This window comes from Myotis myotis, unplaced genomic scaffold (assembly GCF_014108235.1).
Source record: "Myotis myotis isolate mMyoMyo1 unplaced genomic scaffold, mMyoMyo1.p scaffold_m19_p_13, whole genome shotgun sequence".
In the NCBI taxonomy this organism is placed as follows: Eukaryota; Metazoa; Chordata; class Mammalia; order Chiroptera; family Vespertilionidae; genus Myotis; species Myotis myotis.
The window spans coordinates 21,829,128-21,847,176 of NW_023416317.1; the positions used below are offsets into that span (position 1 = coordinate 21,829,128).

The 18,049-nt window shown below is 44.0% G+C and overlaps 2 protein-coding genes and 1 long non-coding RNA gene across 18 annotated transcripts in view; 2 read left to right on the forward strand and 1 right to left on the reverse strand.

The window, feature by feature from the left end:
• Positions 1 to 1,819, forward strand: part of THUMPD3 (THUMP domain containing 3) — a 27,079-nt gene extending 25,260 nt beyond the window's left edge. For 7 of the 8 annotated variants that reach the window (XM_036332068.1, XM_036332069.1, XM_036332070.1 and 4 more), the window contains one exon: positions 911 to 1,819. In XM_036332068.1, coding sequence (XP_036187961.1) covers positions 911 to 1,072 — 162 coding nt within the window. In that variant the 3' untranslated portion in view covers positions 1,073 to 1,819. The remainder of the gene's footprint in view (positions 1 to 910) is intronic. The other variant, XR_004971488.1, reaches the window with a different exon arrangement.
• On the reverse strand, positions 1,690 to 15,991 carry LOC118668029. The gene is made up of 2 exons (XR_004971489.1): positions 15,669 to 15,991; positions 1,690 to 1,871 (listed from the first exon to the last, which is right to left on the reverse strand). It is a non-coding gene; the product is annotated as an uncharacterized LOC118668029 (long non-coding RNA).
• Positions 15,992 to 16,013: 22 nt separating this feature from the next.
• The window catches only part of SETD5 (SET domain containing 5), an 82,922-nt gene continuing 80,886 nt past the window's right edge, over positions 16,014 to 18,049 (forward strand). For all 9 annotated transcript variants that reach the window (XM_036332047.1, XM_036332044.1, XM_036332054.1 and 6 more), the window contains exon 1: positions 16,014 to 16,211. The gene's annotated coding sequence lies outside the window, so the exon portion shown is untranslated. The remainder of the gene's footprint in view (positions 16,212 to 18,049) is intronic.

The following is an 18,049-nucleotide window of genomic DNA, read 5'->3' on the forward strand; positions in this document are numbered from 1 at the left end:
AATCAGCGTAAATAGCTCGTGCCTTCTCGCAGATTATAGCCTTTGTCACAGTATCTCCTGCGAGCTGCTTCTCCATTAACCACACCATTAGCAGCTTCTCCATATTTTCATTTATAGATGTCCGCTGTTTAGAAATTATTTTAATGCCCATGGCTGGAGTTGTAGCCTGTATTGACTCCTTCTGCTTCAGTATGGTGCAGATCGTAGAAGTGCTACGCTCGTACTGCTTCGCCAAGTCGATTACACGCACACCTTGGTCATGTTTTTTGATAATTTCTTTCTTTAATTCAATGTACATCATCCGTTTCTTCTCAGCACTGCCCTTCGCACTTACTTTCTTCAGATCCATGGTTGAAAAAACTAAGTTTTGCAAAATAACTGCAAGCACAAATGCGAGCACAACACTGATGCTTCAACTAAGAGCTAATCGCTTAAAGTGAACGAGTGAGACACGTGATGCTGAGCTGATGTGGCGTTCACTGTGACATTCGCTGCGCCAACTATTGGTGGGGTAGCTGAAGCTGGCTCGTAACCCGAATTTTAGCTCGCAACTCAAAGCAAAAAATCGGCTGAGAGATGGCTCGTATTGTTAGTTGGGACACTCATAAGTCAAGGCACCACTGTATTAGTTTGAGCAGGATTTGTGTTCCCTTTCCCTAATGTTTCTTATTGGCACCTAAAATTCCTGGTTGGTCTAGAACAGGCCCACAAAATCATGTGGTAGTGAGTTAAGTGTTTGACCAAATATAGCAGGCTAATTTTAAAAAGTCGATAATTTTGTATGGACTGCAAATGATAGAAATACCCAAATGCCCTTGGCAAAAAAAAAAAAAAAAGGTTCCCCACCCCTTGTCTAGAAGCAGGCAAGTCATTGAAGCTAATTACTTTCATGCCTTTTGTGTGTACACAGGCATTATCTGGAATGGAACATGTATGGCGGAAAGTGCACACTGTCTGGGTGAACATAGGTGGTCTTCATGCTGCAGTTTACCTTCTGAACCGTACACCTCAAGCTTTTGTTCATCCTTCAGGACAAGATAAAGAGGAACTTCTAAGTGCAAAGAATGATTAATAGTATTTGTGCTTCCTGACACTGGAAATGCCAGAATTTCCTTGCTTTAAGAGAAAAATAGTATTTAGTATTAACAAAAGTAGTTTGCTGTTTAAGTTGGTCTAAAGCTCTTCACCCAGGTTAGCAGGTGTGAATGTAACGTCTTATGAGAGAAGAACATTTCTTCATTTGCAGCTGCTGTGAAGAGGTAGCTGGGCAATTGGTACTTTTCCTAAAATGCACTTGAGATTTGGGTGTACATTTTATTTTCAGGCTTTGTACCAGTTCCTGTTGTCCACTGTAGCCACCCTGGCCAAATGGAAAAGCAGAGAACATAATCATAGCATCTTAGGCAACATAGATACTACCTATGTACTTTTGCTATTTAGTTGCTCAAGTTCTCTTTACATCAACCTTAAAAAAGGAATTATTACACTTTGTGAAAGTGTTTGCCCCATGGTGAGATAAAATCTAACAAGACCTATTGAAAAGTTTACCATCTGCCTTAAAAATTAAAATATGCATGTTATTCAGGTTAATACATAGAGGACTAGGATTTAGCAAAGGAATTACAAAGATACATTTTTATTTGTAAATAGTAGCAAATACATTAGTAGATGAAGAATGGGACCAACAAGTCAAATTTAAAGATTTTATTTTTCAGTACACAAACGTGGTATTGCTTTTGAATGTCAGACATAAACCTGTCAAAATATTTTTGGTTTCTTAAAAGGACTGATTTATCTTTGAATTAAAAACTTCACCTGAGTTCCTTGTTGTTTTCTCTTGGATCACTATTCATATTTAGATGCTTTTCCAGCTGCAAAAAGAGTAGAAAGTGAAATTACCTCAACACTATTAAGTCCTTGTGGAAACAGTGCTTCCCTGGGTCAGAGTACTTGAGACTTTATGTGGAATCTTTACAGTATTCAGAGTTTACTTTGTAGTTAGATTTCCAATGTCATATTAGTAATATAATAGTACTGATAATACTTTTGATGTCTTACATTTAGAATAAAAGGATAGTACTTGAAAGAACAAAGTTCAAATTAGTAGCACAGCCAACATTCCTAGTCTGGTTTTCTCTGATATACTACCTCACACTTGAGAATGAGTGCCATCATCATAATGTTGTTGCATTATGGGATCAACATAAAACAACTTTTCACCTCTGATAAAAGAAACCATTTAAACCTCTCTGGGTCAGTATAGCCCACAGAACTGGAAAGTATAAGGATCACATCCATGTACACCACTGTTTACCAAATGCTTGGTACAGTAACTTCCAGAGTGAACATTTAATATTTGATGAACAAATGAATATTTTTGAACATTGGCTTAGTTTTTATATCAAATTTGAGCCTGTTCCTTCATAGCTGTAGTCTTAAGTACCACCATAAAAACGTGACCAAATTGATTTAAGATTATGCAGATATGTAGAGCATTGTCTGCAATAGTTTGAAGTCTTTCCACCCTAGTATTATGTTTTATAATCTGATGGCAGGAATAGGAAATAGCTATCAGGAGTCAGAAGAGCTGGGTTTGAGTTATATATGACACTGTCACCTAACTCATTCTGTGGCTTTGGTTTTTAACCTTGAAGTGGGCCTCCTAACACCATGGAAATGTGAAAAGATGGGATGGTAATCTTAATCTGAACACAAAATGAACGAGTTATAATCTAGATTCTAGACATTCGTTACTGGGAGTCAGTATATTTTAGAGGGAAAAATAGCAACATAAACACTGAGACAGATTTTTTTTTTTTTAATTAAATGAAAGGAAGATGGTTCTCTCCCAGAGACTGACAGTGGTGAAAAAAGGAAACATTTGTTAAACACTTCTTTTAAAATGGTAACTTTCCAGAAACTGCCAAAACTAGATTCTGGTATATTCAGTGTCAGATATAGCTCAGGTCTTTCACTGCAAGAACCAAACAATAAGTTGAAGAATGAAAAACGGAGGTATTTTAAAAGGCCTGTAGAGTTCCTAAAGTAAAATATAACAGTAAATAGGCATAGAAAAAGTAATACATTCTTAATTCTCAGCATAGCCTTTTCTAAAAATTTCAGGTGAGATGTGGACATTTCAGTGGAGATATGGTAAAAGTTTGAAAATTCCATGAGAAAAAAAATCACATTTAATTGTACCTTGGTACATTAAAAAAAAAAAAAAAGAATCAGCACAGCCAGTGTGACTCAGTGGTTGAGTATCTTCAACCCATGAACCAGGAGGTTGAAGTTCAATTCCCAAGTCAGGGCACACACCTGGGTTGTGGGCTAGGTCCCCAGTAGGGGGCACGCAGGAGGCAGCTGATAGATGATTTTCTCTCATTGATGTTTCTATCTCTCCCTGAAGTCAATTAAAACATTTTTAAAAAAAGGAATAGGTCTCCTATACCAAATTTTAAAAGTGCACAATGTGAAAAAAAAAAACTATCCCTGTTTAAAGAGACCTACACTGTCACCCTTATATTTTGCACCAAAGCTACAATATTTGCTAATCAGTTGTGAAGTTGTAGCTATTTGATTATATATATTCATGACAAAAGCAACTTTCACTGGAAAGGAAAATGGTATTTTAGGTTTTCTCAAGATCAAATTCTAAACTTCCAACTGCCCGTTATAGTTATCCTTATGTGTTCCATCTAAAACTCAACATGAACATACCTTTCTCCACTAAAATCTGCTCTGGGTCCTACAAGGCATACTTGTTCACCCAGTCATCCAGCCTTAACACTGGGAGTCATTTTTTTTTTTCAACTCCATCTAGTTATTCAATAGGCATTTGAGGGTTAACTAGTACATTGTGCTAGAGCAGCTGTTTTTCAAACTTTTTGGCCCCAGGACCCCTTTTTAAAAACTGAGGGGCCCAAATAACTTTGATTACCATTATTTTTCCATATTATGAATTAAAAAAAAATTTAAGTTAGTAATAAATATATTGTTACATTAGCATTTCATGGAAGTAACTATTTTCAGAGTGGATTTATTTTACATTTTTTGCAAATCAGTTCTCTAAAATGTCTGCCTTAATTTTCTTCTTTCCACATTCAATTGGTTGAGATATGTTACTTATTTGCATTTTTTTGGTAATTTCATGTATTGGTCATTTGGAAAATATTAGTTCACTTAATAATATAAATCTCCCAAATGTTGACCCAGTTCATTATATAATATCTAAAAATCATATTACTATCACTATATCTCACAAAAAAACTATACTAGAAAGATGTCAAACTCCCTGGTAGTGGATACAAGTTTTCCCAAAATTCTAATTTTCACTTTAAATTTGAATTTTATCATTGAAAACAGCAGTCAATTGTTTTCCTTTAAAGTCTCACTTCCTTTATATTCCAAAATGTCTGCCAAACAGCCAACTCTGACAACCAAAATTTGATAGTTATTCTTTCCAAACCGCAGGAGTGCTTTTTCTTGAAACCACTGTCCTTTAGTATGTAGCAGAAGTACTATATGCAATTTTCCCATTTCATCACTCACATTTAATGTTACGTACTCAGGGTCCAGATATAATAAAATTTACTGTTTTCATAAGGACATGAAGTGAAACTGCTACATTCTTACCCCTGGGTTTATTCTGCAAATGCATGGCAGGGAAGAACAACTACAGTCTGGTTGTGACTGCCTTGATTTATGCCAAAATGCTGACAGTTTCACCCACCTTTGCCTTTTCACCATGTGAAAATATCCTGATAAACCCTGAGACTTTATTCAACATTTTAACTATTTCAGGACATATTTTGTTTGTTGCCAAGCTTTCACTTAAAAGTCTCTGACTAGTTGATGCTGATGCTGGACAAATACAGGGTGGGGCAAAAATAGGTTTACAGTTGTGAGTACACAAAGTTTATTCTTGTATTATTTATTATTGTACTAGAGGCCCGGTGCACAAAAATTTGTGCACTGGGGGGGGGGGGGTGTCCCTCAGCCTGGCCTGTGCCCTCTCGCAGTCTGGGACCCCTCGGGAGATAACGACCTGCTGGCTTAGGCCTGCTCCCGGGTGGCAGAGGGCAGGTCTAATCCCTAGGTGCAGCCCCTAGTCGGGCTCAGAGCAGGGCCGATTGGGGAGTTGGGGCGCTGCCCCCTGTCATGCACAGAGCAGGGTGGATTGGGAGGTTGTGATGCCACCCTCAGTCATGCTCAGGGTAGGGCCAATTGGGGGATTGGGGCAACGCCCCCTGTCACACTCAAGGCAGGGTCAATGGGCAGGTTGCGGCGCCACCCCGTCACGCACAGAGCAGGGCCAATCAGGGGGTTGGGGCGCTGCCCCATCACCCACAGAGCAGGGCCAATCAGGGGGTTGGGGCGCTGCCCCATCACCCACAGAGCAGGGCCCATCAGGGGTTTGGGGAGCGCCCCCCTGTCATGCACAGAGCAGGGCCCATCAGGGGGTTGAGGAGCTCCCACCTGTCACAGAGTAGGGCCGATAGGGGAGTTGGGGCACCGCCCCTTGTCACACACAGAGCAGGGTGGATCAGGGGGTTGGGGCGCCGCCCTCTATCACCCACAGAGCAGGGCTGATCAGAGGGTTGGGGAGCCGCCACTGTCGCACTCAGGGCAGGGCCGATAGGGAGGTTATGGCTCTACCCTGTCACACACAGAGCAGGGCCCGTGGGGTGGGGGGGTTGGGGCGCCACACCTGTCACACGCAGAGCCGCAGGGCGATCAGAGGGTTGGGAAGCTCCCCCCTATCAGGCACAGAGCAGGGCTGATCAGGGGGTTGGGACGCCTTCCTTTGTCAGGAACAGAGCAGGGCAGATAGGGAGGTTGTGGCCCCACCCTGTCACACAGAGCCACAGGGCGATCAGGGGGTTTGGTGCTGCCCCCTGTCGCGCTGATCCCAGTGCCGGGAGGCCTCGCAGCTCCGCTGATCCCGGTGCTGGGAGGCATATTACCCTTTTACTATAAAGGATAGAGGCCTGGTGCACGGGTGGGGGCTGGCTGGTTTGCCTTGAAGGGTGTCCTGGATCAGGGTGGGGGTCCCCACTGGGGTGCCTGGCCAGCCTGGGTGAGGGGATGATGGCTGTTTGCAGCTGGTCACACACCCTTCAGGGTGGGGGTCCCCACTGGGGTGCCTGGCCAGTCTGGGTGAGGGGCTGAGGACTGTTTTCAGGCTGGGACTGAAGCTCCCAACTGCTCCTTTTTTTCTTTTTATTCTGGGCCAGCTTTAGCTCTGAGGCTCCAGCTCTTAGGCATCCGCTGCTGAAAGCAGGTATCTGGTTTGTTTCAGTTCTACAATCGAAACTCTGTATCAATTCCAGCTCTGAGATCCCGGCTGGCTGAAAGCAGGTTTCTGGGGTTTTGTTTAGCTTCTATATTTGTTACAATGTTTTTTAAACTGCAGGCTCTGAGGCCGGCAAGGCAGGCGGGGAACGTTGGTTTCCTCCATCACTGAAGCAAGCAAGCCTCATGTTAGTTTCAAGCTGCCTGGCTGCCGGACGCCATCTTGGCTGGCAGTTAATTTGCATATCTCGCTGATTAGCCAATGAGAAGGGTAGCGGTCATACGCCAATTACCATCTTTCTCTTTTATTAGATAGGATTATTTTCCATATGAACTACCAACCTACTTTTGCCCCACCCTGTACAAGCAAAATAACAAGCCCAGTCATGTTTGTAGATTCATCCATTTCTAAGGCTTAAATACTCTTCTACAAAGATAACACAGATTTCATGTCTGCACACAAATCTTTCCTATACAAGTTACTCTATTATTAAAAAGTAGAGCTACTATTTTTTACTTTTCATCCACTAGTGTCAAATGTATATGGCTTTTTGTTTCTCAGCTATTGTGTTTCTCCAGCCAATGTCCTACAGTAACTTATTTCAGTAGCTTTTCCTTATAGTTTCTTTGAACTTGATTCTTCCTGTAAGAGTTCTGCAATATCTTAAATTCACCTTTTTTAGCATTTTTAGACATAAGGTGTGGGTTGAAGAAGCAATCTTCTAATCTTTTTTTTTAAGTCAATGACCCATTCTTAAATAAGAACAATATAAATTGGTTTATTTTGTGTTGCTAAATTCTAAAATAAATTGTAAATTTAAAATTTTGAAAGTTTTGAGCAAATATTTACAGCACTATTGCATAACAAGACAACAGGATGTACTTCGGTTTATACTTAGGCACAAAGAAAATGGCAGGATTTTATATTAATAATTATGTAATACTGAGGGTCCTGGGATTATAGAAAGTATAACCTAAAAAGTAAGTTAATTCCTAAAAACAAATATTCATACCCTAACCCTACCACCTTAGGAAATTCTAGAAAATTTAAGAATATCCTCTGTTCAATTAACATCAGTAATGATCTCTTACATCACACATCATGTAGCCTTTACACACTTGTGAGAAGAAAATAACAGCTCAGTATTATGAATATTGTTTGACCTAGAAGACCTCCCCATGCTTAGGCAACTAGGAAAATAGCCTTAAAAAAGTAAAACAAAAACCCACCACTCACTCAACTACTAATTACAATTGTGAGAGCTGCTATGACGACATTCAAGTTGGGGATCCAAAGTAGCATAATTGAAGACATCAAGGTTCCCTGAAGAAGTGATATATTGAGACTGTCCTCCCTCCCTCTCAGTGACTGACATTTGGTCAGTTACTGAGTCAACTTATTTCCCATTTTGATTGCCATCACTATACCAGACCTCATCATTTGGTGTCTGTACTACTGGGAAAGAAACTCCTAAGTAGTATCTCTGCCTTCAAATTTCTCCCTTCTTATAATCCATCCTGTATCCAGCAACAGATTAAATTTCTTAAAACTGCTATCATCAGAGAAAGAATACTGACTTATGCAATTCAAACCATAATTCCTGGTCCTTAATTTGTTGGTGTCTAAAACAAAGTTGTTTAACCTTTAGTTTCCTACTCTAACTCCGGTTTATATATCAGCACCACACCATAATGACAAAGAGGCCACAATTGGTAATCAATAAATATTAATTTCTTCACCTAAACTATGTTTTCATTAGGTTTTGCCTATAGTGTGCACTAGAATATGTTGCCATTATTTATTATAATAAAAAGTGCGGGATGAGATTTTTAAGCCACGGTCAGTAAAAAGAGGAAAGGCTGTAAGGAATGTTGACTGAGTTGACAAGAATTCATATATTAGGGTGGTTTAGTTAGCTGGTAAAATAACCAATTCTATAAAACATGATCTGAAAATGTATTACTGTTGTTAGTAGGAAGAGTCAATCTTAAACATGTTAAAAAACAATTACCAAACAAAGGTGACTAAGTATCAGGACAAACTAAAAGTCAGTGATGATTGTAAATTCTAGGGAAAAAGCTGTAAAGTTGGATTATTTCAGGTAACCATGACTTTGAGATATAATCTAAGAGGCAGAAATAGTCTATCTAGTCACTATGAAGGTATACATAAAACCAGGTATAATTCATCAGATTTAAGCCTGGCCTAAATAAAATAAACGTAAATATTTGATTCAATGCTAACACAATTCTGTAACAATTCAGTTTCTCACCCCATCAAGAATGGGGAGTCTTAAATAAGAAAAAATAAAATAAAGGTTCTGTAGAAGTATGTCCTCCAATATAAAACAGGATGTAACAAAATCAAACATAATGTAACAAAGCCAAGAATTTCCAACCTGCAAAGTACAGTGCCAGACTCCTGGATGTGACCTAACAAAATGCCCTACAACTAAGACTGGCATAAAACAAACCAGTCTTAACCTTGTGATGCTGATCCCTATCATATTCTGGAATAACAGTTGCAAACCATTATTGTACAAAACCTCCTCCATGCATAAAAAATATATGGGAGCAACATTATATAGTTCAAATTTTGCAAATTTAAAAAAATTAAAAGCCTGTACAACATCCTCAATTCTCCCATGCAAGTTTAAGTGCATACTTAGTTTTTGTCCTAGAAAAAGTAGTATGGTTCTACTTCAAAAGGAGATAGGTTGCTGGTTTATTAAAAAATTATAAAGCCTAAGGAAATAAAGCACAGGAAGAGGATAAGTACATTGGTTCAAACAGGAAACCTAAGGAAGGGTTGAACAGTGAACAGATGAATAGATTGTATTCAGAGACCATGAGGCAATGTTATGCCCAGATTTCAAGATCCCCAAAGACCACCTGGGAGCCGAGTCCGATGCAAAAGCAAAGAGCCTTTATTCAAGCTCGAGCTCGGTCTCTCTGCCTCTACTGAAGGAGAGCCAGGATGCAGAGAGCCCCGAGTTTCAGAAGTCCAGCAATTTTATAGGACTTGGGGTGATGCTCGGGCCACTGAGTTGGCTGATTCCGATTGGTTGGGTGAGGCTAGGGTCCAGTTACACAAAGACAGGATGCGGTTAGCATACTTTTGGCCTTAGGTTATTTCCCCTTGGATTCCCATTGGCTGATTTAACGGTGGGCTGGGTAACTGACACATTCTGTGGTTTTTTTCAGAAAAGGGGTCATGTTAGAGACCTAATTAACAAGATGGAGGACGCAGTACAAAATGGAGTTAGTCCTGCTCTGCCCTTTCAGCATCAGTTTCCTTTATGAATAGAATATTAAAAGACTTAGGTTAAGTATGACCTAAAGTTTCTCCATAAAAGGAGCCTTGTTTGAGTGTTCTGTGGACTTCAAATATTATTGGAAAATAATTTCACAAATAAATCAATAAAACCAACATTTATTGAGTACAGGTACTGGGAATCAATAAATCTGTATCCTTGAATGCACTTAGTGGTTAAATAAAAAAATGTAACTTTCATGTGCAAAAACCAGTATTTGAAATAATTTAACATCCCGTTTAAAAGAAAAAAATCTGACCTGAAAGTTTCCAAAACGATTACCTATCACTACCTTCCTGCTTTTCAAAATGTTTTCCCGTTCAGTTTTTTGGAAGGGAAAAATTCTCCAAAAAACAGTTGAGGAAAAAATTAGAGACATATTGGTTCAGAAAGGTGTTTCTCAAGTTGTAGTCATTGTTGTCAGATAAATAGGCATACCGTAGCCTGAGGTTGTTTTTGCAGTGTGGTGTAGGAGCTGCCAACATCAGAAGCAAATAAGAAACTTAAGAGGGAAAAACCAAGATGGCAGCATAGGTAAACACCGGAAATTGCTGCCTCCCACAACTTCAAAAATACAACGAAAAGACAAAAAGGACATGATCCAGAACTACAGGAAGGCTGGCTGAGTGGAAATTCTACAACTAGAAGGAAAGAGAAAAGCACACTGAGAATCAGAGGAGCTGCGGAAGTAAAGTGCAGAGGTACAGAGGCTCGAACGCACGCGCAGAAAGGGGCTGGCACCTGAGGATGTGGCTGTCTTTTTGAATCGGGAGGAAGTCACAAGCTCCCGACTGCTCTGAACTCCGGTTCCGGGAAGTCTCTGGGGACCCAGGACTCATACGGGGAGAAACTGGACTGTCTGGCAGCAGGCAGAACTCGGAACCTGAGGGCAGCTTTCCCTCAGAGGTGCTTGCAGCAATTATCGGGACACTGAGACACGGCCCCTTAGGGCAGGGCTGAGGATCCGCCATAGCTGCTTGCTCCGCCCTGTTGATTCCTTGAGACCCCGCCCCACCCAAGCTGCAGCAGAGGCTTTTGCATATGAATGCCCTGGCCCTCTGCAACCTGAAAATTACCTAACAAATTGCAGCCTGGCCAGACAGACCCAGAACTTCCAAGAGAAGTCCCAAGGCCCCACAGCAGCTTACATTGCTTCACAGCTGGGCCCCATCTGGGCACCTCCAAACTCCAAAAAAGGAAGGGGAATCTGCAGATCTCTTCATAGCTCCTGCTGGGTAACCTAAGGAAGAGGCTAAATTAGCACCTCCTTAGATCCAAGAGCCAGTGTACCCAGTGGTCAGAGTGAGACCATCCAGATTACAACTCCTCAGATCCATAAGGGACGCACTCAGGGGGCAGACTCAGTGAACACCAAAGCCCCACTGAAGCAAGTCTTGCCCCGGAGGGGTGTCTCCAACACAGAAGTTCTCCCACTGCAAACAGAGCTGATTCTCACAGCCAATTGGCCTGGAAGTCAATTCCTCCTAGTGATACCAACAACAATCAAGGCATAACTACAACAAGACTGTGCACAAAGCCCACAAGGGGGTGCACCAAGTGTGTCTACCTCAGGTAACTGGGGAGGCTGAGCCACTGGGCCCTATAGGACACCTAGCACACAAAACCACTCTACCAACACAGGGAAGCATAAAAAATGTGGAGACAAAGAAACAGGTCACAAATGACAGAAATGGAGGAAAGCAAACGACTGGATATAGAGTTCAAAACCACGTTTATAAGGTTTTTCAAGAATTTTATGGAAACCGCTGATAAATTTAGTGAGACCCTGGAGGATATGAAAAAAGACCAACTAGAAATTAAGCATACACTGACTGAAATAAAGAATAATATACAGAGATCCAACAGCAGACAAGAGGATCCCAAGAATCAAGTCAAAGATTTGAAATACGAAGAAACAAAAAAGACCCAACCGAAAAAGAAAAAAGAAACCAAAGATATGAAGATAGTGTAAGGAGCCTCTGGGACAACTTCAAGGGCACCAATATCAGAATTATAGGGGTGCCAGAAGAGAGAGGGCCAAGATATTGAAAACCTATTTGAAGAAATGATGACAGAAAACTTCCCCTACCTGGTGAAAGAAATAGACTTACAAGTCCAGGAAGCGCAGAGAACCCAAAACAAAAGTAATCCAAAGAGGACCACACCAAGACACATCATAATTAAAATGCCAAGAGCAAAAGACAAAGAGAGAATCTTAAAAGCAGCAAGAGAAAGACAGTCAGTTACCTACAAGGGAGTACCCATACGACTGTCAGCTGATTTCTCAACAGAAACCATGCAGGCCAGAAGAGAGTGGTAAGAAATATTCAAAGTGATGAATAGCAAGAACCTACAACCAAGATTACTTTATCCAGCAAAGCTATCATTCAGAATTGAAGGTCAGATAAAGAGCTTCACAGATAAGAAAAAGCTAAAGGAGTTCATCACCACCAAACCAGCATTATATGACATGCTGAAAGGTATTCTTTAAGAAGAGGAAGAAGAAAAAGGAACTCTTACCATTTGCCACAGCATGGATGGAACTGGAGAGCATTATGCTAAGTGAAATAAGCCAGTCGGAGAAGGATAAATACCACATGATCTCACTCATTTGTGGAATATAATGAACAACATAAACTGATGAACAAGGACTGATCCAGAGACGGAGAGGCATTGATTGGACTGTCGGGCCTTGGAGGGAAGGTAAGGGAAGGTGGAGGTAAGGGGGAAAGATCAACCAAAGGACTTATATGCAAGCATATAGGCCTAACCAATGGACACGGACAACGGGGGGGCGGGGGGGTGTGAAGGCATGAGGTGGGGGGTAGGGGGGAACGTGGGGATAAGGACACATATGTAATATCTTAATCAATAAAAAAATATATTAAAGAAAAAAAAAATGATACTTAGGGCCTCATCTGATGGAAGTTTTTCCAAAAATGAAAACTTGGAGGACTGAACTTTAAGGCTGGTGTTCATTAACATCATACAAAGTCTTATTACCATTATGGTTTCATGAAATCCCACTTTCCTAAAATTCATTATGCATTCTCGTTTGAAATACAAACTAGTCACTACTTGTTTTCTCAACACACTGTTGTCCAAGGAAGACTTATTTTTAGTAAGGGCTTGTTGGATTTAGCTCACAGCTAGGTTCAGCTGAAGAACAGAAACAGGTAAAATAAAACAAGCCGGGGGAAAACTCCTAAATAAGCCACAGAAGTCCAACTTTATTTCCTTACTGCTCAGCATGAAGAGAAAGTTATCAACATCCATATTAAGTATCTTGCAATCCACAAGTTTGTGGCTATAACTACACTGCCCATACAATTTAAATTACATAAAATTAAAAATTCAGTTCTTTAGTCACATTAGCCACATTTTCAGTGCTCAGTATTAATATATGGTTAGTGGTTACCACATTGGTCAGCTCAGATAGAGAACATTTCCATAATTGCAGAAGGTTCTACTGGATAGTGTTAATCTAGAACACTAGCAAGCACACAAAGAACTGTTTAAGAGACCACAATAATCTATCAAACTGTACAAAGACATCTACATGTCATTCTATTTTACTTAGGATTGGCTACACATCAAGGAATATACTAGAAGCTTAGTGTTACTACAAGACTCAACAAGAGCCTGTGCTCAGAATAGTTAAGAGAATTCAAACAAGCAATGACAACAACCTGAGAAGTGCTATGATTCAACATGCTTGTTATGGGATCAGGAGAAAGCACTGCTATTTTTTTTATAGGGAGTCTGGCTATTAGAACGATAGATCAGAGAAGGCAAGATCACAGGGGAGATGATGATACCTGAGTCTTAAGTCTTGAAGGGTAAAGACCATCAAAGTTAGCATTCAGGCAGACAGGACCCTACAAAATGGTATGACTATGTAACTATGATTTGGGTAAACAGTAATCAATTCAGTGTGACTTGAACAGAGAGGTACTGTTGGTGTGATGTGAAAAATTGCAGCAAATGAAAAGGCTGTTAAGAACAGAAATTAGCCCATTGAGGGACCTTGTAGATCAGTGATGATGGAATTCATCCTGTAAGTAGTTAGGAGCCAGTGAAGGAGTTGTATCAGTCATTTGGAGGCTCCTGCTATGTTAGAACAATTGTCCTGGCAACATGTAAGATGGATCAGAAGAGGTAACAGGAGGCAGAGCCAACTGGTTTATAGCAAATGAACTCAGTAACAAACCGATGAGAACAGAAATCATGGGATGGACTGAAAAGTTATTCAAAGGAGATAAAAAAGGGTATGTTGCTGAAACTCATGTCTAATTCTCAGTGAAGCAGTAGTCAAGGTCACCTGTACTGAGAGGGTAGGGGGAGAATCCCAGCTGAGGAAAGAGTGAGGCCTCTGCTCAGGTTGGGTGGCCTTAATTGGTGTTGGAACCAATCTGTCTGGTTTCATGACTCACCCATACCAAAACAGGAGAGGAGAAAGCCAATGGTATGTCTGGAGACTGGATGAGCAAGTACAACAAACAGAAAATGGGCTCAAAATATGAGTGAGAGCTGCTAAGGTGCCTGATCCTGGAGATTCAAGGAAGGGGGTCTAAAATTTTGAGATAAAATTTTAAGGTTTAGTAAGGGTTTCTAATGGGGTGACTATAAAACTAAGTCTGCCTTTGGTCTCTCACTTTATCCCCAGGAAAAAGCTACAAAAAGGATTTTAAGTAGTAATAACACGCAGTCTTGCTGTAAAAACCAGTCCCAGGTGAATGCCTGGACTCCATTTCCCTCCTACACGTCTTCCATAATTACTTTGTGACACAAATTACTTTGTGCCGCCCCCCCTTCTGGGGGAAGACAGAAATTCGCTCACCCTCAAAATCTGACACCTGCTCAAAGCCCTGCAGGACAACGCCCCGGCACCAGGTTAAACCTGGGCAAAGGAATTCCGCCCATAATCTAGATTCTAGGAGCCTCGACATGGAGGCGATGACGAGATCGTGGGGGAGGGAGCGATTCTTCCAGGCCCAGGGCGGTCCTTAAACCGGAGACAACAGAGAACTCCCATAAAGGTAGTGCGGCACTCCCCTCCCCTGTCTGGAAGGGCGCGGCCTTCTCTCCGCCTCCACTGCCGCTCCTTCAGGGTAGCACCTCGTGCCGATTTTGGGAGAACATGCCCCTCCCATCCACAAACCAGCAGGACCGACTCCCGCTCCTTTCCTCACTCCCACAGTCCGGGGGCAGATCGGGCTCGTAGAGCGTTTTAGGCGGCGGGTACCCGGGGCGGAGCCGAGGCAGCCGCCACCCAGAAGCCTCCGCCGGGCAACCCGCCCCCTCCTCCAGCGCGCGCTTCCTGCCACGTTGCGCAGGGGCGCGGAGCCAGACACTGCGGCGCTGGGCCGCGCGAGGAACGTACCAACGACCGCCACCCCCACCGAACCCGCGCAGTGGTTTCGCTCAGTTGGGACCTGAGCCAATAGTAAGGGGCCATTCTCCGGATGCAGCAACCAATCAGATGTGGAGACCAGGCAGGCGGCGGGTAAACCGACTCCCCCGAAGGGGAGGGTGGCGGGACGCCCGCGCAGGAGCCACTTTCACTGACCCTCCTCCCCGCCCCCTGCACACACCCCACGGGAGGCCGACCGCGCCGGTAGGTCCAACTCTCCCCACCTACCTACCCACCCACCCAACCCAGAGAGCAATGCGAGACTCCCTAGGCGGCTGCGCACTCCCGAGCCTGTAACTGACAGACCCTTTACTCCAACCAGAACACGCCATTTGTTTTCACACGCGGCGGGAGACGCGGCGACCAATCAGTGACAAGAGCTGAGCCGAGAGCGCTCCTCCCTTTGCAGTAGCAATGGCTCCGTCCGGATTTGAGCCTTTTCCACTTCTCCCTCCCCCTCCAGTGGCCGCCGGGCGGGCCGCATTCCTGCCAGCCTCTCACCTCTTTTCCTTCCAGCGTAACAAACATTATACGCCCGAGTTCCCGCGGGAAAAGGCAACCCCCAAGTACCAGTCAGACCCACGTAGCCACCCGTTTCCCCCACCGTGTCCACCAGCCTCCCTCCCGCCAGAGTCCCGCTCCCCTACCTAGCCGAGGCTCTCTGAGGAGCCGGAGCCCCAGAGCACAGCCTCTTCTCTAGGCTGCCCCGGCGGCTTCCGCTGATTGGCAACAAGTTGGCCAATGGGTGTGGGGCGGTGGGCGGAGAGGCCAATGGCGCGGCGGGAGGGGGCGTGTCCCAAGTGCCCCTGGCGCCGGCGCTGGTAATCCCCGTGCGGTCAGTGGCGTTTCCGCTCGGGCAGCGGCTGAGTGAGCTGCTGCTGCCGCCGCCGCCGCCGCCGCCGCAGCCGCCGGGGGAGGGGCGGCCGCCGCCCGCTTGCGCTCAGAGACTCACGCAGCCCCAGTCCCGCCAGTCCGCCAACATTGTAGTGCCGCCCCCCCTTCCTTTGGCCCTTCCCCCACCCGCCTTTGCTCGCTCCGCCTTTCTGCCCCCACCCCCACCTCACGGGCAAGGGCCATTCCCGGCCAGGAAACGCCGTGGCGCCGCGTTGGGCCTAACTCGAGTCCTCCTGCCTCCCGGGAGTGCCGAGCGCCGCAGCCCGGGCCCAGGCCCCGGCAGCGCCTGGGACAAGGTAAGGGTCCGACAGAAAAGAGGGACCTACCCTCCCTCACACCGGGCCCCGGGGGGAGGGAAGGGTCACCTCCTCCGTCTCCCCGCGCTCGCTTTCGGGACTTGGGCCTGGCCCTCCCAGGCTCTTAGCAGGAGGATGCTGCCCCTTCTCACCCCCCTCGCCACCCCCCTGGACACCATCGCATTCCTCTTCCCCGGGGAGAGAGGTCCCCTTCGTCATCCAGTCGACCCCACTACCCTTTTCATGTCTTTCCTGGGTCAGGACGCTTCCCCTCCCCCCACGTCTCTTCACCCCTTTTCCTGGGAACTGCCTAGTCCACGTTTACCTTTGACTTGAGGCTAGGCCTCTCGCTGTCCTCTTAACATACACAGGCATACTTTTCCCCCCTCCCCAAACCCCCGCCCCAACCACCCCGGTTCGCGCGGCCTGGTGACAACTCTGATGGTTCTGGGGGCCTGTGTCTCTTCATCACGTTCCTGGACGCCTTTCCCCTCGTCCTCGGGTCCCCATCCCAGATGATTGCTTCCTTTCCCACACCAACGGCATTGCCTTCGCCAGCCCCACCTCACATTTTGGGGTTCTCGGTGGCTTCTGCCCCAGTATCTCCGAGAGAGTCCTATTCTTGAATCGGTCGGGTTTGAGCTTGGAGTTGAGCCAGGCTGTGTCGTTCTCCCAGCCTTGGGCGTGGAGAGCGATCCTTTGAGAAGGTCTTTAAAGGCAGAAAAATGTACCCTTGATGAATCCCCATTCCCCCTGCGTGGGAGCTAAGGGATGCGAAGGGAATGACGGTGAGGGGAAAAAAAGCCCTGATTTTTAAGTAGGTGAATCGCGTGAGAGGGAAAGTTTAGCTGTTGGGAAAGCCCCCTCCGTGCTAATGTATTCTATGGAGCTCTTTTGCGTCTCACTTGTTAGGAATAACTGGTCTTTCCCTTGGATACGGATGCTGCAGCCAGCCCTGCTGGTCTGGGTCAGGGGTGCATGTATGACCTGCATTTTCTGCTTTCTCATGTTACTTGTGCAATGTGTTCACCAGTAACTCGTTTCGTGCCCAGATCTCCGGGTTCCATTGAGCTTTGTCTCTATTTTAGTTCATTTCTCCCTTTTCCTCCCTTGCTCATAGTACTGAAAGAATCCCCAGGTTCTCTGCTAATGTCTTTTCATCATTTGACTAAAGGAGTTGCTTATAAATGACTTGTAACCAAGACCATACTTAGATTTTTTTTGTTGTTGTTGGGCAGATCCAACAAAAAACTTTTGGTTGGGGAGGATCCAGTTGAGTTGAGCATTTATGAGCTTTTCGGGAGAATGTTTGTGTACCCCCTATTTGGGAAAATTTCTTGGTGGTTAATTTTATATCACTAATGCTTTTAGATCACTCAGGGAAAAAAAAGTTATAAGTTGTAATTTTAGATGTGTGGAATCTGAGCTAGGACTAAGGCAAAGAATATTCACATATTCTGGGCCTCTTGAAGAACACAGGAAATTTTTTTTATTGGATTTCTTCCAGTTTTCTCAGGAGGATCATCTGTTTTCTTCTATAGCCAAAAATTCTGGTCAGTTATGGGATTAGAGTTTTTAAGGTTTACTCAGACTGTCATGAAGATTCAGAAATGAATTATGTCCTTTGGTGGGGCATGACACAAGTCTCTATCTCTAGCTGCAAATTTAAATTTGACTGTAAAGAGAGTCCTTGGAAAATTGGCCTTTTAAAGACTAAAGCTTAATCTTCACTCCTAAATTGCTGGCTTAATTAAAATGGATATCTGGAATTTGGTAAATAGTGGTTTTTCTAATAAAAGGCCCTTAGTTTAAAACTAAAAGGATTTAGGGTGTTTCTT